The 18286-nt window shown below is 40.3% G+C and overlaps 1 protein-coding gene across 1 annotated transcript; it reads left to right on the forward strand.

Annotated features, from left to right (window-relative positions):
- Positions 1 to 1672: 1672 nt before the first annotated feature.
- PRSS35 (serine protease 35) lies at positions 1673 to 17239 on the forward strand. The gene is made up of 2 exons (XM_010586434.3): positions 1673 to 1915; positions 14400 to 17239. Exon 2 carries the CDS (start codon positions 14419 to 14421, stop codon positions 15655 to 15657), a length of 1239 nt encoding a protein of 412 aa, XP_010584736.1. The 5' UTR covers positions 1673 to 1915; positions 14400 to 14418; the 3' UTR covers positions 15658 to 17239.
- Positions 17240 to 18286: the final 1047 nt, after the last annotated feature.

The raw sequence follows: 18286 nt of genomic DNA on the forward strand, positions 1-18286 counted from the left end.
ATGCGATTCTATTAAATCCAGCCAATTAGTTCAACACATAATCAGCACCCACTGTATGCACTGTATGCCAGTTCCTGTCGTAGATGATGGGGATTCAAAGATGCATAGGAAGATTATGACCTAATTGGAGAGACGGAGAGCTTCAGAGCTAATTATATTACAGCTGATAAAACGTATGTGAGTAAACGCAGGTACTAAAGTACAAAGTGAGAAAAGCAGGACACAAAATTGAATATATGGTCTGATCTCATTCTGTTCAAAAAAAATTATATATATATACACACACAGAAACCTGAGAATTGTAATAACCCACTTATTAACCAAGTATTATGGGACATGCTAAAACCTTGTGTTATAAATTCTTGTGTACTTATTTAATCTCCCTGCCTCCAGGGCCAGAACTGGGCTTTTTTAACTTATCCCTGTCTCAGTATATCTGGCCCAAGACCTGTCACCCATTAGAAGCTCAGTAAACAATTCACTACCTGTCTGTCAGTTTGTGGAGACGTGGTGGCTTACATGTTGCTGTGATGCTGGAAGCTATGGCACCTGTATTTCAAATACTAGCAGGGTCACCCAAAATGGGCAGGTTTCAGTGGAACTTCTAGACTAAGATTAAAAAGAAAGGCCTGGTGATCTACTTCACAACAGGCTGCTGTACCGTATAGTGCTGGAAGATGAGCCCCCCCTCCCCCCAGGTTGAAAGGCACTTCATGATACCTACAACAGTGGACTCAAACATATCAACGACCATGAAGATGGTGCAGGACTCCTCTGCACACGCCCCCCCCCCCCGCCCCATGTTTTGCTCTGTTGTACATAAAGTTGCCATGAGTTGAAGTTAAACTTCAGGGCAACTAACAACAAATGTTGAATAAAGAAACTCCCTTCCTCACAGGGCCCCCCCACTCCAAAGGAGTACCTCTTCTCAAGAGGACAATGAAAGAGATTGAGAGAAAAAGGATGAGGGTAGAATTCTGATGGGACTGAGCTGGGGAAGGACATTAAAGGATACTCTCCAAAGTAAAAAAAAAAAAAAGTCTCGCCCTCACTGGACAGTGGAGAAACTAACGCGCTCCCCCTGGAGGTAGCCCAGGTTGCTGCGAGGGGTGCTCCTGCATTCTTCTGGAGGTGCAGGGTCTTGCTCTTGGGCGTGGCCGTCTTAGGCTAGAGGTGGTCCTAGAGCTTGGCTCTGCTACATGTAAGATTTGTCTGGTGGGTTGTGCTTCTCAGGAAGCGAGGTCCCTTGAAGAGACTATTTCAGGATCGGGACTGGGGAAACTCCCCTGGGTCTTCTAGATGGCTTGAGTCTAAACAGTGAGCTGGGTGGAATGAGATTTCCCCTCCCTCCGCCCCCGCCCCTCCCTTTAGTGCGTCTTCCTGAAACTATTTTGGGGTGCATACTCTCGCAGGACCACAGGGACAGACATCTCTTGTGAACTCATAAGTTTTTCCTAATGCTTAGTTAATTCACATTAGGTGCAGGGATGCTGGGGTGAAAGGTTGCAGGTTCAGTCCCGCACTTCCTAGGAAATCCCCCTATTTGGCCCCGCTGCCAGTTCCTTCTTTCTCCCTCCCTTTCCCGGTCGGGTTTCCTTCCCACCTCCTCCCCTTCGCCTCCCCCCACGTCTGTCCACTAGGCGTCATCGCCCCCTTTCCCCTCCCATCTCCCTGCACGGTCGTGGCGCACAGCTCCGCTCTCGCCTGCTCCCCAGTCTGCCTCGAGCTCCGGGTGGTGGTGGTGGCCTGGCCCTGGCGGAGGGGCCCCAGCTCTGGCTGTCTACGAGGCTGAGGCTCCTGGCAGCGGGGGCCCCCTTTTCTCCCCTCTTCCCTCCCTGGAGAAAGTGGGTGACCACCTCAGGAGCTCTTTGATCTGAGCTGGGCAGCGCCCCTGGGGACTGAACGAGCTTCGCAGGTAAGGATAGAGCCTTCCACCCCGACCTCCCCGCCTCCTCCATGGTGAGACCCTAGAACTTGGAAGTCTCCCTGAGAAAGGCAGGACTCACCCAAGGAATGGTTTTTCGAGGAGCTGCAAAGATAGGAATCAAACTTAGCACTTTCAGACCTCAAAGAAACTTACTGCCCCTCCAACAGGCAGTTCTGTGCGCCAGCCTTTGCACAGTTTAATATTAACAATAACAATGTTTGCGTTGGAATATAAATGGAATTCTTTCTACTTAAGCAGAACCAGAGGGGACCCTCTCTATTTTTATAATTATTAACAGATGCCATTGAAAAAGGTGTAAAATCCATTCCTGGAAAGTCTACTCTTGTTGAAAGCCTCTTTGGCAAGGTTACTGTGAGTGAGAGTCCCTCTCTCCCTCTCCCCTCCTTCCCTCCCTCCTTCTCCCTTCCCTCTCTCTTTTATCAACTTGGATGCATGGGTCAGCAAAAGGAACAGTAGAGAGCATTTTAAAAATGGTAAAGTGAAATAGAAATGAAAAATCTTGGACTTGCTTTAAAATATTCTAGTTTAAAAAATGAGTATATAGAGAAAAAAGATTATCAAAATATTGATAATTGTTGAAGCTGGGTGATGGGCGCATGGCAGGGGGGTATTATACTTTCTCTCTACTTTTGTGTGATTGTGAAATTTCCTATAATGAAAAGTTGTAGAAAAGCTGTTGCTCAATTCCTCTGACCTTTTACACCTTTCAAAAAGAAGCTGCATCTCATAACTAGGTTTTATTTCTATCTTGTATTAACCCTCTGACTTCTAAAATTCTCATTTTATCACATGTTCATTTGTCTCTACAGAGGATTGTAAAAGTTATATTTTGCTACCTGGGAATTATGCTTGGAATCTGGTTTGTAATTTAGAAGAGAGAATGTTAGCACTCCAGCCAATAAGACACTTAAGCTTGAAAGTAGCAGCCAAGCATCATATGGAATTTTATTTTCATTAGGAAATTAAAGGAGTTACTTTGTGTAAGAAGGACTAGATGTCAATGCCTCCCCTTTTTTTTCTGACAGCACAACCTGTACATTTTTAAGAATTCTTTTCATATTTTTAAACGAGAGAGTTTTTTAGTATAGTGCTTGGCACATAGTTGTTGCTCGTTCCACGTTAAGATAAACAATTGCTAGTGTGAGTTTATTTTCCCTACTGAGGAAAACATTTATAGTTCTCTGCCCAAATGCTCAAAGAGCCCAGGCAAGCATATTGCAGTTTAGCACGGTAGAATCAGATGTGTGCCCTTCTGTACATAGCACCGAGTTCCCTTTGCAGATGAGGAATCTGAGATCCAGAGAGGTTAGGAAACAGCAAAGTCAAATGAATGGTATGCAAGTCATTATTTTATAACTTTGCTTAGCTAAAATGAGCAAGTAGGAAAAACTGATGACTTTATGATCAGCTAAATACATTGTGATCATATGTCTTAAAGCCTGAAAAGTAGCAGGCCTTATATATTTACAGGTATTCTTTGCTTTCAAAGCTCAATTCACAAGATATGAAGATAGATTAGGAGCCATATGTGGTGTGCTTTTTAAGTCGGCACAGGAAGGAGCCATCAGAGTCCCCTTGGGACTCTCCTAGTGCCATTCACTCCAAATTTGATTTACACACAGCACACCCTTTGCATAAATTGAAATGTCCATGTTCTGGAAAAACAGCTAAAAAACAAAAGGTTTTCTTTTTCTATTGTGATGAGAAACAGAAGTTCTGGGTTACTGTAAAATAATCAAATGTGTAACTTTATCATCTCCCTTTCCTTCAAATACAGCCAAGAATTTTAAGCAGACATTACTTTGTCTCCACTCCTGAAACTAATTTTGAAAATAAAGCTGTGGATATGATCTTTTGAATAGAAATTGGCACGCTGTCAATGACTTTTTTGCCATTTATTTTCAGCATAGAATCAGCAGAGACTTTACCCTTTAGTAATGGGTTGTAAAGTATTTGATACACATGTATGAAATAGTTGGCAGGTTGAAGATTTTCCCTAGTGTATTGAAATGAATTGCAGCACATTTGGGAGATGATTTAGCGGTGCTGTAGGTCAGGATGGAAATGTGCAGGCCCTGCAATGGTTTTTGGAAAACCACCTGCCAGAAAATTGTCTGGCTAGAGACAGCATGATCAGGTTGCAGTTCATTAGGATGGGCTCTGTGGACTGTAAGTGGGTTTTCTTAATGTGATAAATTCCATATGCTTCAACCACTTACTATATTATTAACCAGTTGGATTCCTCCCCCCCCCTTTTAAAATAAACTCTCTCACAGCTGAATGAATGTAAAGGATTTAAATGCTTGATATTAGATTTGCCACCAGCTGGCTAACTGTGCCATCTAGTGGTAGCAACACAAATAGCAGGTAAATTCCTAACCCAGAGGACTGAGAACTGAAGGTGGGCGGTTTCAATCCACCCAGAGGCGCCTCAGAAGACTGGCTTGGCCATCTGCTTCTGAAAGGTCACAGCCTTGAAAACCCTATGGAGTAGTTCTACTCTCAACAGCTGGGGTTACCATGAGTCAGAATTGACTCGACCACAACTAACAACAACAAAAACAACTAATGAGTAAACTACTGAGCTTTCTCATTTCTGGTTTTATCTAGGACTTTAGATCTGGGAGGATAGAAATTTTCTAGTCCATTTTGATGGCTAAAAGAAGGACTGTCAGGGAGATTGTTTAAAAATGGAAGTGGTTTTGAAATGACATATAGTATAGTAAGTACTCAGAATGTATTTAATGAAGTTATCTGCCTGTTTCCAATTCTCTCTAGCAATTCTACCCTAAAGTTTTACCATGATCTGCTTTTAGTTCTAAATTTGCATATTTATATAATTTTCCTTAAAATGAAAATTTTCATTTAAGTCTCTGAACCACACATTCTTTTCCACTTTATATCATTGCCTACTAACTCTAAACATCCAGTTTATCAATCCATCAGACATCTGCCCTTTGAAATCTTCTGTTCAGCTTTTTTACTTCATTTCTTCCATTCGTTTTAGCTACTCTACATTCAAGAGCAAGTTTTACTTCACAAGTATATTAGTTTCCAGTTGCTGCTATATCAAATAACCAAAACCTTAGTGTCTTAAAGCCACATCACTGTATCTTACAGTTCTGGAGGTCAGAAGTCTAAAATGGGTCATCAGGGTTATCTCCCTTCTGGAGGCTCTAGGGAAGAATCCATCTCCTTGCCTTTTTCAGCTTCTAGAGGCTGCCTGCATTCCTTGACCCATGGTCCTCCATCACGCCAACTTCAGCTTCCATCTTCATATCTCCTTCTTACTCTCTTGCAGGCCTTCAAACCTTCGAACCTGGTTCAAACCCCTGTTTAAAAAACTTGCATTTCCTCCTCAGATATAGTGAATCCGAAACTACATTTTAATAAGATCCCCAGGTGATTCTTATGTATAATAAATTTTGAGAACAACTGCTCTACTAGTGGTTCTCAGAATTGATCCCTAAGTTAGCATTGCCTGGGAACTTGTTAGAAATGCAAATTCTCAGCAGGGGTTCGAACAAGACCAAATTGGTTAGAAGCCCTGCTCTCTTGAACCTCCTTGCCTCCCTCTCATTATGACTATTATAGTAAAATTGGCTCCACTCGAGTAATCCAGGATACTCTCCCCATATCAAAATCCTTAACCTAATCACATTGGCACAATCCCTTTTACTATGTAAGGAATTTATTTACAGGTTCTGGGAATTTAGGATGTGGACATCTTTGGGGGCCGTTATGAGATATCCAGCAGTTAGAGATGCATCAAATACTTTATAAATATCTAGCCAAGTTTTGACTCCCACCATTTGATATTAAGGAGCCCTGGTGGCACAGTGGTTCAAGCACTTGGCTGCTAACTGAAGGATTGGCAGTTCAAACCCATCAGCTGTTCCACGGGAGAAAGATGTGGCAATCTGCTTCCGTAAAGATTTAAAGCCTTGGAAACCTTATGGGGCACTTCTACTCTGTCCAGCAGGGTCCCTGTGAGTTGGAATTGCCTCAACAGCATGGATTTGGTTGGTTGGTTTGATATTAATAAGAACAATAATTGCTACCATTTATTGAGTATGTACTGTGCTTTGGGCATTGTGTATATCAGATTAGCTTCTCATAAAAATACTCTAAAATATCCTATTTAACAAAGGTGGAAATTAAAGTTCAAAGAGATTAAGTAACCTTCACGAAATCACCCTACTAATCTGGGGCAAGTTTACTTAAATTGGGTTGGCTTCAACACCCACAGTCATTGAAACACCCCAGTTCTTACTCTCCATATTTTTTGTCACTGACACTACTGTTTTCTCATCCACGTGATACCATTCTGTTTGTAACGTAAATGTCACCCCCCATTCAATGCTTCAGTCAGCCATCTACACTCAGTGAGTGCCTAAAGTGGGCTGGGAATTGTAGTTCATAAAATACTTTTCCCTCTCCATCTGCTCCCAACTTGTGAAGCTATTGAAATTTTTACAAGTGTTCTCCAAGACATAACCCCTTCCTTTCATGCTGGCTTTACAGCTGTATACTCTCACTAGTAACGCTCTCCCTCTTCTACTCATGGTCTTTTGCTTAAGCCATCACATCTTTCTGCAGTTTAGAATATCTGGGCCACAATGTCTACCTGTCGTATGTTAATCTTTACTGAGCAGGTGAAGGGTGAAAGTTGAGGAACAGAGGAGAGAAGATGTCTGGCACACATCTTCATTATTTATGTATGTGTGTAAATGTCAGCATTGGCAGTGGCGTTGGCAGGGGCAGGTGGTTTTGATTATGGATGGCTGAATAAAGGGCAGCCAAGTGTAAACAAAGTGGTTATACAATCATTGGTTTGTCCTAGGAGCCCTTGTGGTGCAGTTAAGTTCTAGGCTGCTCACCAAAAGGTTGGTGGTTTGAACCCACTCAGCTCCACAGGATAAAGACCTGGCAATCTGCTTCTGTAAAGATTACAGTCAGGAAAACCTTATGGGGGCAGCTCTACTCTCTCACATGAGATCACTATGAGTTGAAAATGACTTGGTGGCACCTGCCAAGAACAACGACATATATGTTAGGGTAGGAGTTGATATTGGCCCTACAGGGTCATTGATCTGACTGAGCAGTCTCTGCCCCACACCCCCCCCGAAAATGTTTGATGGATTAATAAAATACTGTGTCCCATAGCAAAACACTGTACACATGAATTTGAACATCCACATATACATTATAAAGGGGGGAGGAGCAAAGGAAAAGAAAGGCATGTTGAGTGTGACACCACCACCTGATGGGGAAAGTATAGATCCTTTGATGGTAAGTCAGCATTCTCATTTGACATATTTAATAAAGTGGGCAATCATCTAATTTTTCATTGGCCCACCTTCTCTACCTAAGATCAGGGTTAGACAAAACAGAAAAGAAACTGAGTCTTCAAGAATAATTATGTCATGTCATAGTACAATTCTGTACACTCTAGCTAGACCCACTCAAAAGTTTGGTGTTTCATTGTGAATTGCTCCCTTAGAGTAACTGTTTTGACATATTGACTCTGTTTTTTTTTTTTTAGGCTGAGGGCTTGATGCAGTTCCAGAATTCCTAGTGTAGACCCAGGCTATAAATAAGACACAGGGAATGCGATTCAAGCATTCTGTGGCTGCGCAGTGTTTAATCACACTCAAAACTTGAAAGCAAGGAGAAAAATATATTACAGAGCCACAGATAGTCACAGAAACGAGTAATTAGGAAAACATTCATTTGGGAAGTCTCTAAAGTGAAGCTGTCCTTGAACAAAAAAAGCAAAGAAAAAGGGAGTTTGAGAGTGTGTTGGGAACGATTCTAATGTAAAAATATTTGACTGTAAAATTGACTTTTTAGAAATCTATAAGTGCTCTCGCTTTGGCTGATATTATAGCTTGTTATAAAGTGATACCAATTCACCCATTAAGGAAAAACCATAGTTATAAAATAATAATATACTAATTGACTGCTTACTATGCACTGGGCTCAATGGAAATTCTTTGCATAGATTGTCTCATTTAATCCTCACAATAACCTTATAAGGTAGAGATTATTGTTATCCCTACTGTGAGGATGAGGAAGACAACTTAGGTTAATGAACAGCCCAAATTCATAGACCTAATAAGTGGCAGTGATGGGATTTGAGCTCAAGTTTTCTCACTCCTTGGTCTGCACCCCTAACCACTATGCTGGTATAGATACTAAACCCTTCCAGCCATGACATGTCTATGAAACCATAAACTAAAAGAGAGGGAGAGAAGCATTAAGCCATCTCTTACAGTAATGTATGTATTCCTATGGCCATTTCTAATAGTAGACCAGGTGCATATGTGGAACCAGAACAACTCTGCTGGTAAGAGTTTGTCTACATATACTGACATTCTTGCTTCCTCCCTGTCTTAGTTATCTGGCGCTGCTGTAACAGAAACTTATTCTCTCACAGTCTAGGAGGCTAGAAGTCTGAATTCAGGGTGCCAGTTTCCAGGGAAGGCTTTCTCTCTCTGTTGGTTCTAGAGGAAGGTCCTGGTCATCAATCTTTCCTTGGTCTGGATGCTTCTCAGCGCAGGGTCCAAAGGAAGTGCTCCCCTCCTCGTTCTTCATTCTTGTTGGCATGAGGTAAACTGGTCTCTCTGTTTGCTTTTCTCTTTTTTATCTCAAAAGAGATTGACTCAAGATACAACCTAATCATGTAGATTGAGTACTGACTCCTTAACATAGCCACCTCTAATCCTGCCTCATTAACATCACAGAGATAGGATTTACAACACACAGGAAAATCACATCAGATGACAAAATGTTGGACAGTCACATGATACTGGGAACCATGGCCTGGCCAAGTTGACACACATTTTGGGGGGACGAAATTCAATCCATAACACTCCCTAATTCCCTTCCACTGTGTTTGCCTCTGTGATCCAACTCATCCGTAATCAGTGTGTGTACTCTGATTTATGGTGGAGAGTGATGACTGCAACCTCAGTTGCATTAAATTGAAATTTGAAGTCCCATATCCAAGCCATCTAGAAAGTGACAATGAAAATCCCAATTATAATGGAGGACGTAAAAAAGGAAGGGGTTGGGGAAGACAAGGGACGTTAAACTAGTTGCCACTGACACGATTCTGACTCATGGCAATCTCGTGTGTCAGAGAACTGTGCTCCATAGGGTTTTCAATGACAGATTTTTCAGAAGTATATTGTTGGGTCTTTTTTCAGAGGTGCCTCAGGGTGGAATCTAACTACCAACCTTTTGCTTAGCAGCCAAGCATGTTAACTGTTTTTATTACCCAGGAACTCCACAAGAGACGTTAAACAAACAAACAAACAAAAAAACCCTGGTGGCGTAGTGATTAAGTGCTACGGCTGCTAACCAAAGGTTCGGCAGTTCAAATCTGCCGGGTACTCCTTGGAAACTCTATGGGGCAGTTCTACTCTGTCCTATAGGGTTGCTATGACAAGGGACATTAGACATTTCAAAATGTTATAGCTCTCTCACCATTGAGACAGTGTCTCTTTAGAGCAATGAGTTAGTGATTTCTGGACAATGAGCATATCCACTGAACTGTGAGTTGCTCTATCATTTATGTCTCATTGACATTTTACCACAAGGCAAAGTTAGATTTTCCAAAAGAAACTGCCCTTAAACATTTGTCCAATTTTAAATTACAGGCCAAATTAGACAGGCTAACTAAATCCATGTCCTCTTATTACAGTGATTCTGAGGTCATATTGTGAGGCTCTGCCCTTCCCATGGCCAAGGATAGACGTGAGCATGGCTGTTATTTCTGTGGTACGTGGCAACAGAGCTCTCTCAGAGGGCACCACACAGGCCAGCAAACCAGTGCCATTGCATGATCTGTAGCATCAGGTGTTGGAGACATTACATACAAGACTACTTGATTTGATTTTTTTTTCCCCAGGACTCTTATTAAGCCACTTACATGTAAGCCATATTTATTCTTTATTAAATGGATAAACCATTCATTATTAGCAGTTGCTAGCATAGGAAAGAGGAAAGAGGAAGGCCCTCAATGAGAGGGATTGACACAGTGGCTGCAGCAGTGGGCTCAAGCATAACGATGATTGTGAGGATGGCGCAGGACCAGGCAGTGCTTTTTTCTTTTGTACGTAGGGTTGCTATGAGTCAGAGCTGACTTGACAGCATCTAACAACAAACAATAACAATATAGGAAAAGAGAATGTTTCAGAAAATTTGGTTTTTACACGACGATGAAGCAGACAAGGTGTGCAGATATCATTTGAAACTCAGTTAAGGAATCTTCCTTGGAAAAACCACCCTGTGGTGTGTGGCTCAAGCTGTTCCACCAGGTTCTTGGGTGCTGCAGTGGTTCTCAAACGTTAGTGAGCATCAGAGTCACATGGTGGGCTGGTTAAACTACAGATGCCTGATCCCATTGGCAGTTTTGGACACTAGGTCTGGAGGAGGTTCTGAGAATTTGCATTTTTAACAAGTTCCCAGGTGATGGTGATGCTGCTGGTCCAGGAACTACAATCTCAGAACTACTGGCTTAGTATTTCCTTTTGGTGAGCAACCAAGATTTGGGTTGTCAGCCGTTTCTTACTGCTGTGAAGATGTTCACCTAAGCACACGCTCAGTGGGAAAACCACACCCATGCAGTCATTGCTTTGTGCCAAGCATGGCTAAAAAGGGAACTGATGGAGTTGAAAATTTCAAAATTATTAGCGAAGTCTTTGAATAGACTAATAGATTTAAAAATCAGTGTGACATATTTACCAAACAAATGAAATTATACTTGACTACTCAACTCCGATGAGGCTTTCTTAAAAGTCTTGCTGTAGACTATGGCACAGGGCATATGTTTTATTTGGTAAAGAGTAGGAGAAATTCTATATTTGAGATCTCCATTCAAGTTCAGTGATTTGAATAGTAAAAGATCATCTGGTCAGTTACCATTTAATATTTATATTCTGCTTTTCTAATCCCTAAGAACCTAAACAGTTGAAAGATAATTAAATAGTCCTGGAAAAAATAAGACGTAACTGGGGAAACAATGCCATACTGCCACATGATTTGGACTCCCTCTGCTTTGCCCAGGGATGCCTTTCACACACTGATTACTCTGCAGATCATGAGAAAATACGGTGGCCATCGAGTCGACCCTGACTCGTGATGACCCCACATGTGTCAGAACAGAATTGTGCTCCACAGGGTTTTCAGTGGCTGATTTCATAGAAGTAGATGACCAAGCCTTTCTTCCGAGGGGCCCCTGGGTAGACTTGAACCAAGAATCTGTTTGTTAACAGCAGACTGTGACCATTAGCACCACCTATCAAGAGTTAAAATATACCACGTAATTCTTTGTATCTCTTGACATGGTATTGGGCTGACTCTCAGACTTTGATGGAATCATTAAGTACATAACGACTAGCTGTTGTCTTAAACGCTAAAACAAATACCAATTTTAACAATTTTTGTTTCCCATACCCCCCCCCAAAAAAATCTCGTTTGAAATTTTGCTAAGAATCAATTAGATTAAAAATATACCCTTTTCAACATCCATTTTGGTCTGTTGATAAGCTGAGGGCACCAAATAACTCTAATCTTTTAAAAAAAAAATTAAGGCAAAGACAAAATTTTTCATCTTGGGAGCTATCTGGTTAAACAAAATTTCAAGGGCTCGTAATAGTTGCTGAGTTGTTAGCCCTTTTTCACTCCAACCCAATTTAAACAAATTGATGAAATTGTCATTGTGAAGATTGCATAGAAGATAACAAAAGAAAATACTAAGTAGCTCAACTTACACTTGGATCCAGTATGATTCCTCTTTGTATACAGTCAAATTTGCTATGATGATGATTAGAAAATTTTTCATGAGTGCAGGTTTTTCTGGAGTATGTTCTTTATTGATTTTTTTTTGACAATATACTTCGATCTCTACAGAAGAGAATGTCCTGTCTTCAAAATAAATTTACAAGCTATTTAGGAAATATTACAATATAATATTCAACAGAACACCATTACTTAACATACAAGTGTGAACAGATGAAGAAATGGAAATTGTAAAACTTCTGTATAAATTTGCTGATGCCAAAAAATGATACAGATTATTCTAAGTTTGCTTAATATTCTCAAATGTATGATGGTTCAAATTAATTGTCATGTTTTGTTGAACATATCATGTTTAAGCAATAAACAGATTAATGTGTATTAGTTTCCTACTAATAAAGTAATAAAGTACCACCAACTGGGTGACTTAAAACAACAGAAACTTATTCTCTCACTGCTCTGGAGGCTAGAAGCCTACAATCAAGGTGTTGGCAGGGCCATACTCCCTCCAAAGGCTCTAGGGTAGAAGCCTTCCTTGTCTCTTCTAGCTCCCTGTGGTTGCCGTCAATCCTTGGCTTTCCTTCGTTTGTGGCAGCATAACTCTAATCACTGCCCTTCTCTCCACATGGCCATCTTGCCTCTGTTTCTGTGTCTTTGAGTCCAGATTTCCTCTTCTCATAAGGACACCTATCACTGGATTAAGGCCTGCCCCTGGCAGTGCAGTGGTTAAAAGCTACGGCTGCTCACCAGAAGGTCGACAGTTCGAATCCACCAGCTGCTACTTGGAATCCCTATAGGGCAGTTCTGCTCTGTCCTATAGGGTCACTATGTGTCAGAATCAACTTGATGGCAACAGGTTTGGTTTTGGTTTCATCCAGTATGATCTCATTTTAACTTAATTCTACAAAGATCCTATTTCAAAATAAAGTAATATTTACAGGTACTGAGGGGTAGGATTCCAACATATATTTTGGGGGACACAATTCAAACCACAGCATGTGGGATTTTTTTGTTTTATCAAAAGAATATTATTAGTTAATAAAGTTATGTTCTTGTGTATGGCAGAATCAACTCTACTGTATCAAGGGGTGTCCATATACATCAGAGATGACTTGCCTTTCATGCCAGTGCACAGGATCCTGTGGGTGTACTCTGGGCTGTGGGTCATTCCTAACATTCCTCATTAGCTTTCATTTCCGTGCAAAAAAATATCCTCAGAAAGTATTGAGAGTGAAGGCACTGTAGGAGTACTCTAGCCTTGAATTGCCCCTGCTTTATAAAAAGTGATGGAAACCCTGGTAGCATAGTGGGTAAGAGCTACAGCTGCTAATCAAAAGGTCAGCAGTTAAAATCCACCAGGCACTCCTTGGAAACTCTATGGGGCAGTTCTACTCTGTCCTATAGGGTCAGTATGAGTCGGAATTGACTCCATGGCAATGGTTTTTTTTTTTTTTGGTATGAAAAGTGCAAGTCATTTGAAAGCCTTAATATTTTGACTATTAGTTTAAAATGATTTGGATCATAGCTCACAAATAAATGACACAGTTGAAAACTGCTGCTCCAAAGAGTGCTACCACTCCCCTCCAAAGCAAAAACAACAGCTGACAAACATCAGTTCTAATAAATCAGGGCATTTACATGCCAGTGAGTCTGGAGAAGCAGGAAAAGAGTGCAAGAAGATGTAAATGTAAGAGGTATTATATAATTTACCAAGTACTGGCAACTTTAAAAACATTTTAAACACAAAAGCACTGTTCTTTGCCAAGGAGATCATGATGAACGGTATTATATCTAACCATGATCGTGAGTCTGCAAGCGGCACATCCAGAACCATAGCCGGTGCTCCACAAATTCACAACGAATTCTAATACACAGTAAGACCCCACTATGAAGCACTTTCACGTGTTGTTTCACTTGGATGGTGGATCCAAGCACAGTTTTTGTTGGGTGGGGTGGGGGGGAGGGGGGAAGCATGGTTCTGCTTGAAAAAAATCAAAGCAAGTCAATAGCAAATTAAGCCACTTACGAGCTTTTCTGCTTTTTTGACTATTATTCGGTGGTTCACATTGGACCTTTACATCAGCTTGGCCTGTGAACTCTGTGCTGAGGAAATTCAATATATTCCAATGCATATTTTTTGAACTCTGTACATCTCCGTTCTAAAGACAATGAATTTATGATCCATGCTTTTAACGAGCTAAGTGAGAGGAAAGAGTTTAGGACATGTGCTCCCACCTTATTTTCTAAATCATCTGGAAATAAGGTTCTAGGAAATCTAGGAAGGAAGGATGTGTGGCGTAGGCAATGGGGGGGGGCCCTGTTTGCGGCCCCATCTTACTCTCCCAGGCATTGGGTGTCCGGGGAGATGAGGGTAGAGATGACAGGTGGAGGGAAGGGTGCATGAAAAACAGTTCACTGATTTTGGAAGTCTGTAAGAGCTCTCCTTTTTTAAGAGCTTACTTAGCAGAGTTTTTATCAAATAAATCTCAGTAAATCTAAAAAAATTTTTTTTTTTTTAAGTAAATTGAAAATAAGGACTCCTATTTGCAGTGAAGGTACATTTAGACCTAAGACCTAAATGAAATGGATAGGTAAAATTTGCTTAAAAAAGTAAACATTGTAAACCTTTTCTTTTTCTGTTTTTAAGGACAAAATAAAAGAACAAAATGAAATATATACTATTTTGGGTGATACTTTTCACCCCTGCATGGATCCGCATTGATGGCTCTGAAATGGAACAAGATGTTATGTGGCACTTGAGAAAAATACCCCGGATTGTCAGTGAAAGGACTTTCCATCTCACCAGCCCCACCTTTGAGGCAGATGCTAAGATGGTGTTAAACAGAGTGTGTGGCATCGAATGCCAGAAAGAACTCCCAGCTCCCAGCCTTTCTGAACTAGAGGATTCTCTTTCATATGAGACTGTCTTTGAGAACGGCACTCGAACCCTGACCAGAGTGAAAGTTCAAGATTTGGTCCTTGAGCCAACTCAAAATTTCACAAAAGAAGCATTTGTTAGGAGAAAGAGACAGGTGTATGGCACAGACAGCAGGTTCAGCATCTTGGACAAAAGATTCTTAACCAATTTCCCTTTCAGTACAGCTGTGAAGCTCTCCACAGGCTGTAGTGGCATTCTGATTTCCCCTCTTCATGTTCTAACAGCTGCCCACTGTGTTCATGATGGAAAGGACTATATCAAAGGGAGTAAAAAGCTAAGGGTAGGATTGTTGAAGATGAGAAATAAAGGTGGTGGCAAGAAACATAGAGGTTCTAAGAGGAGCAGTAGAGAAGCTAATGGTGACAACCAAAGAACAGACACCAAAGAGAATCTGAAAGAGAGAGCCCAGGGTGGAAGGAGAAGAAAAGAACCTGGTCGGGGTCAGAGAGTCACCGAGGGTAGGCCCTCCTTCCAGTGGACTCGGGTCAAGAACACCCACATTCCAAAAGGCTGGGCAAGAGGAGGGAGGGGAGATGCTGCCTTGGACTATGACTATGCCCTTCTGGAGCTGAAACGTGCTCACAAAAAGAAATACATGGAACTAGGAACCAGTCCAACCATCAAGAAGATGCCAGGTGGAATGATCCACTTCTCAGGATTTGATAATGACAGGCCTGATCAGTTAGTCTATCGGTTTTGTAGCGTGTCTGATGAATCCAATGATCTCCTCTACCAATACTGTGATGCAGAGACCGGCTCCACTGGCTCTGGGGTCTATCTGCGTCTGAAAGAGCCAGACAAAAAGAACTGGAAGCGCAAGATCATTGCAGTCTATTCAGGCCACCAGTGGGTGGATGTCCACGGTGTTCAGAAGGACTACAACGTGGCTGTACGCATCACACCCCTCAAGTATGCTCAGATTTGCCTTTGGATTCATGGGAATGATGCCAATTGTACGTACGGCTAACAAAAACCTGAAAGAAGGCCATGTATTATCAAAATTGCATAGAAAACCAGTTCCGATTACTACAGCAAGATCAGCTCCTCTGATCTTAGGAGGTTAGGCCCAGACTTGAACCCTATCAATAGCATTTCAACATTTTTACAAATCTATTTTTTTTTATTCTTTCAAAATTAGTAGATTTTCATACATTTAAAAATTTTTTAGGTAACATATTGAAACAAAGTGGGCACTTCAGTGCCAAGTATATACTTTTGTTTACATGGTGGTAAGTTTCCTTTGTGGGAAAACTTTTGTTTCCTTCTGCCTTTTTAACATTTAGACATCCTTTAACACTGCAAACTGGTACTATAACCAATACGTGATTTCTCAATGGACTTATTCAGGGTCCTACTCTAAGAAGATTCTAATAGCATGCAGGCTGCGTACTAAATGTGATATGGCACACACAGACGCAGGCAGTAACAAGATTAGCATCAGGTCAGAGAGAATAACCTACAGCACGTTTCCTCTGAGACGGAACCAGGATTTATATTGTGTTTTCTGTCAGGCCTGAGGAGCTTTATTATTACTGTTATTTTTTTTTTTTTTTGAAGAATTACAAATCAGAAGGAATGGCAAACTGTATAAATTAAACTATTTCACTGCTTTAAAAAAAATCAGTTGAAGTGTGCACTATTTAAAAATGGTTAGGAATATTTTGTTCTATGAGATAAACCTAGTTTGAAAAAAGGGAAGCTTACCATTTGAAGATCTCAAGTTTTTATTTAACTAATATTTAAAACTAGGACTTTTCATGAATGCATAATGAAGACAGTTCAAAAGTTATAGTGATCATGTATTGAAAATCACAGCATTTTATGTTGCACATCTCACTATATGCAAGTTTTTTTTTTTTTTTTTTAGGACAAGGAATCTGTGCACAGTCTTTTAAAAAAAGAGTATTTCTTTCCCCCTTGACAAACTTTAGCTTTCTTAATAGATCACAGGCATATTATTTTGGCAGATTCTCTAATTAGCAGTTTTAGATTTGTCCTTTCCTAAAAATGAATATAATTTAGCACTATGATTTTCAAGAGAAAGTTCTGATCATTTTCATTGGGGACCAAGGCAACACACCCACTCAGGCCATCACGGGGTCTAAGCTGACAGAGTCCAGTGGCTACCCTGGGGCAAAACACAGAGTAGGCACTCAGCACACATTTCTTGAAAGCACAAGTATTTGCTGACTAGACGGGAAAGGGGATTAGTTCACGGCATTATGCATTAAACATCTAGTGATTTGTAATTGAGTGCAACATAAAATTCAGGAATTGTAGGCCTGGTTTCTCGTCTGCTCTTCCTGGAAATTACTATGGCACATATACTCCCATGTATTGTGACTCACCCACGTCACTGATTCTGCCTGAGTTCAAATTTATTTTAGTTACCATTTTTTAAAGGATGGGGAGTTATACCCTTCAATATTTTATTAGATTATAACAAAAATGATTTTGTGAATGGTGTCTCAAATAACTGAAATTCAATACAAGTGCACATTCTTTTATGTGAATCTTAAAAATGATTCAATAAAACATTTCAAAAAGAATCTAGCTATAACTCTTACTGTATCTGTATATACGTCTTATAGGGTTTCCCGCTTAGTGCTCAGAAAGTATATTTATAAAAAATATAATTCTATTTAATTGCAAACACATTTCACTGAGTAGTACTTTTATCATTGTGGCTAATGTTTTGGTTGAATTTTTTTTTTTTTTTTGTCGGGGAGGAAAACATCTTTGCAATTACTGCAACCAAAATTTTTCAGTGGGGTGAATTTTATACCCTCCCCCCTCCCCCATGGAGCTGAGTGGATCTATCTTCACCTTAGATTCTTAGAACGTAATTCTTGGGATTTGGGTAAGCTCGGAGTAACTTAGGGTGCTTGGTGTCAATGGTTTGTTGCATAAGGTTAAGTACTGAATGTACATCATTTCCTTAAAAGCACTGTACTGTATAGATTTCCAGATTAAAAAATGTAACTGATTTGCAGAGGTTTATTTGGTTCTCCCATCCTATTCCTATTACCAGTAAGTCATGACCTATTTAGGACCAATGGGTCTACTAAAACATACTAAATTAGACTCAGAAAGTTTTTCTTTATGTATTTTTTCTGATGTGCATATCAGATTTGAAGTAGAAAATTAAATTGAATTCACTTAGTTAAACAAGTATGTATATACACATACGGTGTCTACTGTGTACAAAGGATTGTACTGACTTATTTCTTTGAAAAACTCGACAATGGTTGAATTCAAATGACTACTTACAAAAGAACTGAAATTTAAAATTCTCTTTTTCCCCTTACGCAACATATTTCATTTTTTTCTTTCTCAAATGTGTAGGTGTGTGCAGAGGAGCCTTAACATTGAGTTTTCTTTTTGATATACTTCTTAGTTAAATCCCAGTCGCTCATTTAACAATGATTGAAATGTTTATGTATGGCCAAGATTAGGGTTCTGGATAAATTTACCCTTCTTATTTGTAGACCAAAGAATTCTTTGATATTCTTATTTTATAGAAAAAATCTCAGAAGAGAACATAAAGATCATCTAGTTTAGCCTTCTACTTTAGGTTTTAGTCCTCCTCCATAACA

Source organism: Loxodonta africana, chromosome 1 (genome assembly GCF_030014295.1).
Source record: "Loxodonta africana isolate mLoxAfr1 chromosome 1, mLoxAfr1.hap2, whole genome shotgun sequence".
Classification (NCBI taxonomy): Eukaryota; Metazoa; Chordata; class Mammalia; order Proboscidea; family Elephantidae; genus Loxodonta; species Loxodonta africana.